Source organism: Haliaeetus albicilla, chromosome 1 (genome assembly GCF_947461875.1).
Source record: "Haliaeetus albicilla chromosome 1, bHalAlb1.1, whole genome shotgun sequence".
NCBI classification, from domain to species: Eukaryota; Metazoa; Chordata; class Aves; order Accipitriformes; family Accipitridae; genus Haliaeetus; species Haliaeetus albicilla.
Genome location: NC_091483.1, coordinates 2,356,446 through 2,369,217, shown reverse-complemented (window position 1 = coordinate 2,369,217; position 12,772 = coordinate 2,356,446). Strand labels below are relative to the sequence as shown.

Here is a 12,772-nt window from a genome sequence, read left to right as displayed (position 1 = left end):
GGCTTTTGTGTTCAAGGGCTCTGACACGCGGCTTCCTTCTGGGGAGCTGGGGTTTGCTCAGCCACCTCATCTCATGCGTGGACGGAATTTTCACCTGGTAAAATCTTAATGGAAAAAGTTGAGTATTCGGTCAGGTGCCAGGCCTTCAAATAAGAGGTAGGTCGAAGGAGCCACCCAAACAATTACTCTCTTAATTGACTAATACTTTTATGATGCGGCTTTGCAGTGATGAGTATTTTTGCAGTCTCTGACAGCAAACGAACAGAGCAGAGTCAGGACTGAGACATTTTGAAATGTGCCCAATCCAAAATTAGGAGAAAGAAAGAAGAGGTTTTAACACTTAGCCCTCTTCTTAGCTTCACAGACCCTTGTTTCCTTCTCCTTAGTGATGTTAAAACTACGAGATATATATATATATATTTGTGATGATGTAGTTCAACACAGGAATACTCTCCTGTCAGTGAAAACTGCAACGAAGCAGAGCTTATTCTAATTTCTGTGCAAGGAACTGTGTCTCAATGGATAATAAAAGGCAGCTTGCTTCGTGCTAAGACGGGAAACAACGCGTCGCAGATAATGTAATTTACAATGGATGTGAATAGGTTATTATCTGTATTAAGTAATAATGACAATTTTCCTTTTTCACAAAGTTTTTTATACAGGCAGGTGAAGTAACATTAGCTAATTTACTAAAAGACTTAAAAATTAGTACAAAGTAACTAAGACATCATCAGTACCTTAGCAGCGTATCTTGTATAAGTGCAGACAATGAGTACGGCAGCTAAACATGAAGTCTACAGAGACAGTTCTCCAAGGAAGAAATAAACTTGATCAGACCACAAATAACTGTGGAGATCTGAAGGAGAAATGTAAATGTACCAGTTGCCTATATGGCAAGTGAGTAGTGAAAAATGAAGAGACGTGCTGTGGCCCGCACTTCGGAGAGTGAAGTTTTGCCTCTTGTTAGGTGCCTTTACTGGTGTGTTGTCTTTCCTACAGCTTTTCTTCAATGCTATTTGTCTTCAATTACATTTTTGACAGCAAAAGTTCCTTTGCTACTCTTCACAGCGAAAGCAAGATAGCATTAAAAACTACCATTTGGGAAGGCCAAAAAATCACATAGGTTCTACCTAAGTTGCAGCACACCCCCGCCCCGCAGTTTTTCTGGCTAATCCCCATTTACCAAACTGACCTTTCAGTGATTCAGAAATAGCTAGCGGGTGTCGCTGACCTGACCACCAAACGCCATATCTCCAGCTGCTCTCCGTGCTTGGGAGGAACACCCAAGGAAAAAACTGGTTTCTCTGATACGGTGCAAGAGATGGGGAAGGGAAGCATGTTCTCAGACTCCCAACTTACTGTGCGAAGCTTTGCAGGTTCTTTCTTTTTTAACTTGTGCTGAGTTTGGGCATGGACCAAAACCCTAGCTCTGCAGCATTTCCCCTGTACTTTGATTCAATGTTCAAATGCTCATGAAGCAGGTTCATGTGGAGGTTCATCCCTTTGTTCTCAGAGGTTTGCCTGGCTGCTGCCTTTTACTATCTCTTCTGCCTCTAAGAAAAACTGATGTTATCTTCTAAAGAGAAAACTCAAGATTGTATTTGCAACTGAGGATTTCCTGTGTGCCTACCCCCAGCCCGTGCAGTGATGGCAAGGAGCAGCTTCACACGGCTGCGCTTCTTCAGAGAGCTTGAAGAACAGTCCTTGTGCAGAAGCTGAAGAAATCCCCAGCTACTGGTGCCTTTGATCTCAGATAAAGGTCAACTTGTCTAGCAGAGAGCGTGATTGGAAACGCTACCTCACATCATCCTTCACTTTCTCTTCCTTACCCTGAAAAGATTTGCTGTACCTTTTGGGGTATGCCTTTCACCTCAGCACCTATGGTTTTCACTTCAGCTCTTCGGAATAGCTTTATTTCGCCTCATGTGCCAGCCAGCCTAAGCCAGAACCGCAAAGGTTTTCAATGAGCTGACAGGAAGCTGCCCACAACTCTTATTATTACAGCAGTATTTAATAGCGATTGTAGGATTTTGTTGGTTTGTTGGGGGGTTTTTCACTATACATAGGCCTACTTGAGTAAGCGTTAAAAATTCAATTGTACCGGTCTTACCCCAATAAGCATGTATGGTTTGCACTGAGAGTTTCTGAGGCTCTCCGAGCACACCGTGGGTCCCGAGCCTCCAAACACTAACACCCGCAAAATTCCACCTAGCGCAACGTCCGAGTTGCTGACGTGCGAAGCTTTTGGGAGCCGCAGGCTCCAGCTGTTTCTCCCGACACCCACCTCTGCAAGATTAGCGCTGCACAGCTGGCGGGGGAACTACAGGACTCACACATTCTACAGGCAAGACTGGTGCAACGATTTCGATTATAACTTCGTTACAAATGCCAATGTGTGGGCTTTCCTAAAATGCTTTTGAATTCCTCTATAACTTCAGAAATGTTGTTACAGCTGTGAAGGTTGGTTATTAACTGACAAATAACTTGCGTAAACACTTTCTCTGCTGAGTCTCCTCAAAGCCATATTGGCCTAAGATAGTTATCACCACAGAAGATGACTGACAGGAACAGTAAATGTCGAATGCTTCAAGTGCAGGCTGTTTGTCACCTCTTCTGTCTGAAAGGATACAGTGCTGATTGATAGACAGGATAGCTCTTGCTTTTCACAGACTAAGCCACCTCGCACTGCCTAGAAGGAAGAGAGAAGTGCCAGTGTCTGGGACTGAGTACGTGTCCTCCTCCTCCTCGGCTGGGACCTGTGCCTTAGCAGGGGCTAAGAGATGCTGCTTCAGGGGAAATACGATGGTATTCCCAGGTGGGGCGCAACATGGGAGCAGCGTTGCTCATCACTGATAGTGGGAAGATCACGGTTTATCCAATTCATCTTTACAAAGGTGTAGTTCCCTACCTATAAAGGTCAATCAAGTGACCTCAAGATGAAAGTTGCTTCTGATTGTGAATTAGGGGGGGGGGGGGAACAAACAAAACCCAACGAGGGACTCCGCTTTTATTCTGTCCAACACGCCTCAAAAGGCACACCAAAGCTTGCATGAGGGAGAAGTGGCATATGGCTGCAGAAGGTGGAGATGATCTCCAGTACATAATCCTCGAAGTGAAAGTGGAAACAGGGATTGAGTGATGACTGTCAGCCATCAGTCAGTCTCTTGAACCCAGTTCTGGAAGGTTTTTCAGAAGGATTAACTTTGGGCACAAAGGGCTGGTCCCTCTTGACTTGTTGTCAGTGGGAGCAACAGGCACCTTTAGATGACAGTTTGGAGATAGAAAATAACTTGGTTGCATTGGATTCCTGTCTGTGTGTCAATCCTCAAATTAAGGTTGTGCCAGGATGTAGTCATAAGGTGTGTCAATCCTTTTCCAAGTTGCCAATTTAGTCTCCAGCATTCTTGCTCTCCTTTTTCTAACAAAAGCTTCTCGCTGCTATCCTTTCCAAGAAAATCTAATGAGATGACTTGCGTGACATGCAGGCGTGTTTGCTTGAGTCTGCGGGGAGCCTTCTGATATAGCTGTAGGGTTTTCCCTTGTTTCAGTGAAGTGTTAATTCAGGTGCCAAGTGACAGCAAACTGCTGCCAGTATTCTTGCCTATTTTACTGACCCATTCAAGCCCAGTACTGTATTTCTAAAATCAAGCTCTTAACGCTTGGCATGGGTTTTTTAAGGTAGTACCGGCTTTAGAGATGTGAAAGGAAAGGTGTTAAGCCATGTTTTTACAGTAGTATCCTAGGAAAAACACGTAGGAACTTCAGTGAGAAGACAGTCAGTTGCTAAATACGAGTATTCTCAGCCGCAGAGCGGAGCCCCGCTAACCCGAAAGGCTCGATTACCCGCTGTTCGCCTGCAACTCACCTACTGCCACCGCTGATGCTGTCGATGTTGCTGCAAGAATTGCTGTACGTAGCACATGTACACAAATGCTGCGTCTTTGGGTTTGTCTTTACGCAAAACGGAGCTGTTTTGTGACAGAAAGCTAAAATATAGCAGGAGAAGATAAGATTTGCACCACTAAGCGCTACTCTGCGGGGGTAATTTGTGTTAGTAGTTCCCTCAAGTCATTTTTGTTCTTTGGTAGGAATTTTTGTCGGTTTGAACTGTGATAGGTTCCAAAGTTTTCAGATGGATTTAACTGAAAATGGTTTTGTACTTTGTGCTCGTAGTGTGTCTGAGAACGCTTCTGGTGACCAACCACATTTTCTAATTCCCCTCGCAATATTAGTGATGAACTGGGATATTTTTGTGACCGTGCCAAAGATTTTTATGCTGCTGTTTGTCACTTGAGCCTCTGTAGTTGGAAGACAGTATTTATAGTTTGTCCATATCAGCAGCCTGTTAATTACAAACTTAGAAGTGTTAGTGATATACAGTATATAACCTTTAATGCATAAAGATTTAATTTCATAGAGAAATACATGGTTGAAGTAAAGTTTTTGTATAATGATGGAAATTAAAGAAATGTAGTTTGGGTATTTTCTTTCCCAGCCTGGTGAAGTGTAATGAAAAATAGTCGCGCTACATCCGTAAGCGTGATCTGGGTGGACAGACCAGGCGTCACAGAAGAGTACCTTTGTACTGGTATGTTCTCGTTTGTAGGGATTATTTGCTTTCAGGTGAACGTACCTGCTAAGCAGCTCCATGTATTCGTAATACTTTTTTTTTTCCTTCTTTGGGGCAAAAGGTGGGAGAATTATGATTTTTGTGAAAGAGACTGTAAAAAGCCCGTTAGAATGTTTCGGGTAAACTTGGGGCTACAGCGATGCTTAGCCAAGCACTAGAAGTCTCAACTGTTCTGATACGTTGTGTGTCGTTATGAAATAATTCTCAGAATTTTGATCGCTTTTTACATCATTTCTCCGTGTTCTTTTAGGTGCCTTTTAAAACGCTTTAGTCAAAGAACCCACAACAACAACAAAAAAACAAAACCAAAAAAACCCCCCAACCAACCCCAAAACATACATCAAAGATACTATTTGGCCGTAAAAGCGATGGCTGTGGAGGCATCACGGTGATGTCTCCATGGCAGGAACGCAGCGACGCATTTCGGAGGGGACCCTGCGGTCTCCGGATGGGAAAGGCGGTAGAGGAAGACAACCGGGTAAACCGTAACCATCTCCCGCAGCTCCAGTACCATCTGTAAAACGGCAGGATGGGCCGATTCCAACCTAACGGAAGGCTGACGAGGGCCGATGCTTTCTGAAGTCCTCAGCTGCCTCCTTCCTCGGCCGAAAGAAGCGGAAGCGTTTTATGGGTATAAATCAATGGCTCTTCCACCTGGCTCGACCCTGCGTGAAAGCCGCCGCTGCGGAGACACCCCAGAGAAGGACTCCAGCCCCACGACGCGCTCTTCTGCCCAGAAATAAACCCCGTTTTTCCCCACCGCCACCTCGCCTTCACCTGCGTCTCCCCCTCAGCCCACGGAGGCCGGGCCCCGTCCGCGGCCTCCCGCTCCTCCGCGCTCCCTCTGCCGGCCGGGAGCGGCGGGGCCGCGGGATCACACCACCACGGCGGGGCTGGGAGCCGCCAAGCCGGGCCGTGGCGGTGAGCCCCGGGGGCAGGTTGGCTCACGCACACGCAGCCACCGCCGCCTCGCCCGCGGTGCTTGTGAGGACGGGGGGGGGGGAGAAGGCCGTGACCCGTGCGGGGAGCGTCTCCCGGGAGGGCGTGGAAAAAAAAAAAAAAATCCACTCCGGGATTTCGGGGTCGCCGCGCAGTGACACATTGACATCACGGGGGCGCGGCCGGGCGGCGGGCGGGGGCTGCGCGCTGAAAGGCGGCGGGGAGCGGCCGGAGTCAGTCCGGAACGGCGGCGGGACCGGGCGGCGGGACGGAGCGGCTGCCTACACTGCCCGGGCTGGACTCCGCGCCGGGGCCGCCAATGTGCCTCGGGAAGCAGGCGTTCACCTTGGCCTTAGGTAAGCCCGGGATCGACGCTCTCCCTCGCCCCCCCCCCCTCCGCCGCCGCATCAGGTGCCCGGGGGTGAGGGGTTCTCGTAGGCAGCGGGGGGCGGCCGGGGCAGGCGAGCGGCCCCCGGCCGCTGCGGTCGCTTCCCCGCGGACCGCACCGAACGGCCGGAGGGCGTTCGGTGCGGTCCGCGGGGAAGCGACCGCAGGGGCCGGGGGGCGAGGGTCTGTCGTGGTCCCGTGTGAGCGCCGCTAAGCCAGTCACAATTTGCTGGTAATTAAAAAAAAAAAAACCCTCCGGTTGGGTAATTTGTCCGGCTTGCCTTAACGCGGGGATGTGGCGTTGCGTTTGGATTCTCTCGGAAGACCGAGGAGGCTCCGGGGAGTTTTCGTGCGAGAGTTTTGGGGGTTTTTTTATTTTACTTTTTTTTTTTTTTTTGCGTCCGGGGCTGCCTTCTGTTGCCGTTTTTCTCCCTGACGTGCCGCGAGCCCTGTCAATCGGCCTCCCGACAGCAACAAGCAAGCACATGGCAGTCTTTGCAGAGGGCTCGCAGAGCCATTACGCTCTGCCTCTTGGCTTCGGTTGCAACTTGCTGAGGTGTGCCTGGAAAGCAAGTGCCTCTCCGCGACTTCTTCTTCTCCCCCCCCCCCCAAAAAAAAACCCCCAAACCCCCAAACCAACCCACCGCAACAAATCTCTTGCGCTAGGGCTTGTGGTTGCACTTTGCCAAGAGGGACCATGCGGTGAAGCCGAGCGCCGGACCCGGGACCCGCTGCCGTGCACTCACCCCCCCCCCCCCAACCACCACTCCCCTTCCCCAACCACAGCGTGGAGGGATCGCCCGGGACGGCTCCCGTCAGGAAAGGGGAATCAGAAACCCGAGCAGGAGCCTGGCATTCCCCGCGTCTTCTTGGAGACCCTCTTCGCAAGCGCCCCTTGGCAGCAGCTGCCTCTGCTAGACCCGAGATTAAACCGTTCGCCCGAAGGGGCTCGGTTTGTTTTTCCCCGTCGCCTCGCAGACCCGAGAGACTGGCGGCCGAAGGAAGAACGCTTCTTCCCTCGGCCTCCCCGAGGGCTCCGCGGTCCAGGGGAAGGCGGCCCGGCCCCGGCTGAACGCTGACCCCCCGAAGAGGGGAGGGCTTGCGGAGGGCAGCGGAGCTGGATTTTCCTCCGCGGAGATCTGCCTAGGGCTTTGCCGAAGAACGACGAGCGCAGCCCGCCCGCCTTCACCCCCCCCGTCCCCGTCCCCGTCCCCGCTCCACACACACATACACCCCCCGCGGGGCTGGGAGGGCGAGGGGCCGGGGCTGCAGCCCCGCCGTCACCCAGCCGCCCTCCGCCGGGTGGGTTTGCCGAAGGTAGCGACAACTTGGAAATAAGTAAGTGGGGGGACGGGGGGGGGGGACACGGGGACTCGTCGTGCTTTTACCGCGGGGGCGGTGCAGCCCGGTCGCCTGCACGGCGAGCAGGTGCCGCACCGCCGGACACCCCCCGCTCCTCCTCCAAAAAAAAAAAAAAAAAAATTCACCTCAAAACCGCTGGGATTGGGCTTCCACGGGAGAGCCCCGCACTCGCCGAGGGGGTGTCGGGCGGGAGCGGGGCGGTCTGACAGACCGGGGGGGGGGCTGTGTGGTCACTGCTTGGGGACCGGCCGTTACGGGCGGGGGGGGAGGACCGCGGTCGGCTGAAAACGAGCATAACGTCCAAAAAACCCCCCACAGAAACCCAAACGCCTCCTCGCAGGCGGCTCCTTCGCCGGGGTGAGGGGGGGGTGTCGAGCCGGCAGCCCCCCATCGGCGGCGGCGGCGGGGAATCCCCGGCGCTGCAGTGGCCGGGCGCTGCCGCTTTAAATGCCGGGAAGTCCGCCCTCCTGAGGCAGCGCCGACCTCGGTCTCTGCCCTCCCCTGTAAAAGGAAGGAGGGGGGGGAGAAGAAGAAGAAGAAGGGGAAAAAAAAGAAAAGCCCTTGTTTTCATTCATAACTTTTTTTTTTTCCCCTTTTTCCCCTCCTCTTCCTTCCTCTCCGTCAGCGGCGTGCTCCGCGCCTCGCCCCGCTCGGGGCACAGAGGGCGCCGCGCCGCCGCCCGCCCGGGGAAAGGCGGGACGGGACGGGACGGGACGGGACGTGGGGGGGGATCGGCGAGGCGTGGGGAGGGAGCGCTGACAGGCGGTGGAGGCACTGCAGGCTGTGCCTGCCCCGGGTGCAGCAGCATGAGGTCTCTCGTCGTCTTGGCTGTATGTGGTTTTTTTTTGTTGGCCGGGGTTGGGGTCGGGGGGGCGACACGGACACCACGGACACGGACACCACGGACACGGACACGCACACCAGTTTAAAGACTGGTTATCACGGGGGTGGAGGTGGTTGGTTGTGCCGGGTCTGCAGTTGGTCTTGTCAGTCTGCGCGCCGGGTTGATGTTGCGCTTTCCCCCCAAAGATGGCACTGGCTGTCTTTCGCATTTTCTTGGGATATGATTTTTTTTCGTCCCCCCGGGGAGCCCAGCTCCTGGTTGGTGCAGCTGTAAATCTTTTTCCCTTTTCACATTCATTCACCCTTGGTCGGTTGTGGATTTGTATTCAGCGCTCCTGAAGAAGGCACCTTGTTGGGGGGGGGGGGGGGGGTGTGAATGAGAAGTGAACGTGTTTGGGGGGTTTGTGTACTTTTTTTTTCTTTTATTTCTCTTAATCGGGTGAGCGTAAAGCCCACACAGGTGACTTTAAACGTAAATTGAAATCTTTGACTGCTGGGCGAGCACAAAGATGTCATGTCCTGGCAGAAGCTGGTGCTTACCCTTCATTAGCGACCGCTAATGATAAAGAGTGATAAAGATGCTAACTACCTGTTAGAGGAAACCTTTCCTGCTCTTGTCCATCCCTGTGCTTCCACACCACTGTGCCTTTTTCTCTCCTGAGTGGGGAACAGCTCCGTGCCGCCTGGGATCTGGGTAGGTGAGACAAGGCTCTTTCTCACGATTATTGGATGAGTTTTGGAAATGCTTGATAGCACTTCACTTTCTCCTCTCTCAGGTAAACGTGTATGACATCTTGGGGGGAGAGTGGAAAGGGACTTTTCCCCCAGCTGTCAGTAAAGGAAAGCAGTTTATTTTCTTGGTTCTCTGTATAAATGTGGCATTTAGAGACTCGTCACAATTACCATATAGCTACAGAACTGTCACTGCAGTTTTCTCGATCGGCGTTGCAATCTTCATGTCGATAGCTAGGCAGAATGAAAAGGAATGAAAATGCGTACCGTTTGTTTAAAAGATAGACCAGAAGATGCTATATTTATTTGGGAAGCTTTTAATCTGTCTGTCTTGTGAAAGTGGATTTCTCCTTCGATTGTGTTTTGAGGTGGTGGTTGGGGTTTTTTTTGTGTCATCTGCTCTTAACACTCTTACGAATCCTTAGGTACTTTTTATCTGACACCTCGTTCATCTTAGCCTTTTCTACCCCTTTTTCTTTCACACCCTGGCCAGTGGTCAGAAAATACTTGAAAACAGGCTGTTTGCACCCTTGCTTTAATTTTATAAGGAGCATATTAGATTTGTATGCTGAGTTACTTCCTTACAGAAAATGTCTTGGCCGCTTGACAGTACTTCGTTCGAGACTTTGTAATGCACATACGTCACTTTAAAAAGGAGACTTTCCAAATGTACTAGCAAGCAGATCTGTTGAGCTTTCTGATGCTGCAGATGCAGACAGAAGGGTGAGAATTGCGCATGTTCTTTATTCTGCCATACAGGACATGAACCTGATAGTGTTCTTGCCTGTTTCCAGCTTAGTTTGGGGGGCGTTCAGAATTGCTGCTGCTAGTTAGACAGATGTTGAGTTTGGTAGCAAGTGAGAAGTGCTTTCCATGGCTTGCCAAGTAAGCGTACAGGTTAATACTGGACTTTATTTTTTTTTTTTTTTTAAATGGCATGGGGTCTCCTTTGCATTCCTCATCTATGATGCCATACCCAGGCTCTCCCCATTACTGGACTTTAGCCAGATCCTCAGCGTTGTTGTAATCCCCTGCTGAAAGAGATCAGTACCAGGTGGCTAGGGCAATTTGTGGTTTGCCATATCATTTCTGTTTTCGAAAAGTATCCCATTCTTTATTCCTCTTTCGCCCTTGATCGTGTGTATATATGTACACACCCAACGTTTATTTATACCTTCTGTCTTATTATTATTTTAGGATTTCAGATGCATGCCAGGTTCCCACTGAATGCCAGAAGTAGAGATCACTACAGATGGAGCCCCAAAGTCAACACGGCAGCGGTGGTTCGCTAGTGGTGATTCAGCAGCCCTCCTTGGACAGCCGGCAACGGTTGGACTATGAAAGAGAGAGCCAGCCAACAGCTATCTTGTCACTGGACCAGATCAAGGCAATCAGGGGCAGCAACGAATACACCGAAGGTCCGTCTGTGGTGAAAAAATCTGGTCCGCGGACAGCACCCAGGCAAGAGAAGCATGAAAGGACTCACGAAATCATACCAATTAATGTGAATAATAATTATGAACACAGACCCAGCCACGTGGGGCACGTGGCGCACCAGCATAACGTGAGGGCTCCCGTCTTGAGCAGATCGACCAGCACGGGGAGCGCGGCCAGCTCGGGGAGCAACAGCAGTGCTTCCTCAGAGCAAGGGCTGCTAGGACGGTCACCTCCATCCCGGCCGGGTTCGGGCCACAGATCCGATCGGACGATCCGGGCGCAGCCCAAGCAGTCGTCTCCGGTTGTAGATGATCTGAAGGGTCCTTTGAAAGAGGACTTGGCGCAGCACAAGTTTATCTGCGAACGGTGTGGGAAGTGCAAGTGCGGCGAGTGCACGGCCCCGAGGGCCCTCCCTTCTTGCTTGGCCTGCAACCGGCAGTGCTTGTGCTCTGCGGAGAGCATGGTGGAGTACGGCACCTGCATGTGTTTGGTCAAAGGGATCTTCTACCACTGTTCTAACGACGATGAAGGGGACTCTTACGCGGATAATCCCTGCTCTTGTTCCCAGTCACACTGCTGTTCTAGGTACCTGTGCATGGGAGCGATGTCCTTGTTTTTGCCTTGCTTGCTCTGCTACCCTCCTGCCAAGGGATGCCTAAAACTCTGTCGAGGGTGTTACGACCGCGTCAATCGTCCAGGTTGCCGATGCAAGAACTCCAACGCGGTCTATTGCAAACTGGAGAGCTGCCCCTCCCGGGGTCAGGGCAAGCCCTCATGATTTTTGGAGGGAGGTTTACTTCCTCCAACTTCTGTTTTTCAGGTTGTAGCTGATTTTTTTTTTTTTTTTTTTTTTTACTTTCTTTCTTTTTTTTCTCACCACCCGCCTCCCTGCCCCCCCTCCCCAGCTTTTGGCGGGGGGGGCTGTTCTTTTTCCTTTCCTTTCTGTCTTCCCAACTTCAAATACACACGTTCTTCCCTTTGCGTCTTTGCTCTCCTCTTCCTATTGACTTGGCTGAGTGTGGAGCATTTTACGTAGTCGTTGCTGCTCTTTGGTAAGTGTGGACCTGGTATCTGCATCTGCCGCTCACTTTGGCAGGGTCTTTCGAGTTTGTAACTGAACCACTCCTGAAAGAGACAGTGAGGGCTCACTGGGCTCTTGAAGCTTCTTGCTCTGTGAATATCTTCCCAAAGATGTTTTTTGTTCTCAGCAATTTTATTTTTTTTTCCCTTAAACCCCCCCCCCCCCGGGTACCAAGGAAGAATAACTTTCATGAGTGAGCTGGATTGTGAAATAACTTTTTTTGTGTGTGTTCTTTCTGGAGAGGGATGTAAAATAAGGGCCTTGCCAAATGAAAGGCCTGACTCTTCTGTAAGCAGCCTCCTTTTTTTTTGCCCCCCCCCCCCCCCCTTTTTGTCTTAACTTTTGGAACATTCTCAGTCCTGAGAATTGCCCTGCCTCCTTTTTTTACATTTTCAATGTAACTTCAGTTTTTGCTACACTATGTAGATCTTCACATTGGAGACATTATGGCTGCAACATACACATTTGTTTCTTTTGCTGTCAAATCTTTGAAGGATATGGCTCACTCCACCCTCCCACTCCTGTTTTTATAGTCTATCAGTATCAGTTGATATTAAAGTTGGTGGTGTTCATATATCCAAACGGCCTTCAGGTGTCATTGAGTCACCTACACGTTCTTGAGTCCTTAAGGTTTCTTGTGATCCTTTGGTTTAGTGAATTTAGCTTTGCTCTGTACTTTATAATTTTATTCTGTCCCTGTTTTATTGCCTTAGCCACAAATTGTGGTCCTTTTTTGTATATTTTATGTATAAAACACAAAGTTGAATCCCAACTATTTTTAAGACAAAAGTCTGTTAAAACTTTTTTTATTGTAAAGAATATTTATTATGTGAATCTCTATTATTTTATGATATTTATTGCAAAAGACTCTGAAAATGTACTCATGTCTGAATATAACAAAATATCAATACTTAACGAAATAAGGATGACACGAAGAAAGTACATATGTTAACTATAATGCAGAAAATATATTAATTAATGAAAATGGCTCTTGAGTTCTTTTGTTATAGTGACAGGTTGTGAGCTACGTATGCATATCGCTGGGTTGTTGGGCTTTCTCCTCCTTGCGGTCTGTCAGGTAGCAAATAACTTCCTATTGATACTTCAAAACCACTAGTCTGTGCTCTAGTTTAGTTTACATAATTTTAAGTTTCCTAACTATATATCAAGTTTTTGCTATGGGATATTTAATACAATTGAATGTATATGTTGTGCTTAACAATGCCAAGAAGCGTAGGCCCTATTTATTTGCCAAAGCATTTGCAAATACGGTTGTGCAGGAGGAAACCGTAACTTCAAGGGTTTTTGTTTCCTAAAGAATACCAAATTAAGATGTAAACCTATTTTAAATTTTCCTATAC

The 12,772-nt window shown here is 49.7% G+C and overlaps 1 protein-coding gene across 5 annotated transcripts in view; it reads left to right on the top strand.

Annotated features, from left to right (window-relative positions):
- Positions 1-12,396, top strand: part of SPRY1 (sprouty RTK signaling antagonist 1) — a 67,741-nt gene extending 55,345 nt beyond the window's left edge. The window contains exons 1-2 of one of the 5 annotated variants that reach the window (XM_069796304.1): positions 5,689-5,925; positions 10,091-12,396. In XM_069796304.1, coding sequence (XP_069652405.1) covers positions 10,146-11,108 — 963 coding nt within the window. In that variant the 5' untranslated portion in view covers positions 5,689-5,925; positions 10,091-10,145 and the 3' untranslated portion in view covers positions 11,109-12,396. Of the gene's footprint in view, positions 1-5,688; positions 5,926-7,181; positions 7,295-8,047; positions 8,149-8,231; positions 8,938-10,090 lie in introns of those variants that run through there. The other 4 variants (XM_069796652.1, XM_069796393.1, XM_069796493.1 and 1 more) reach the window with 4 other exon arrangements.
- The last annotated feature ends 376 nt before the right edge of the window (positions 12,397-12,772 follow it).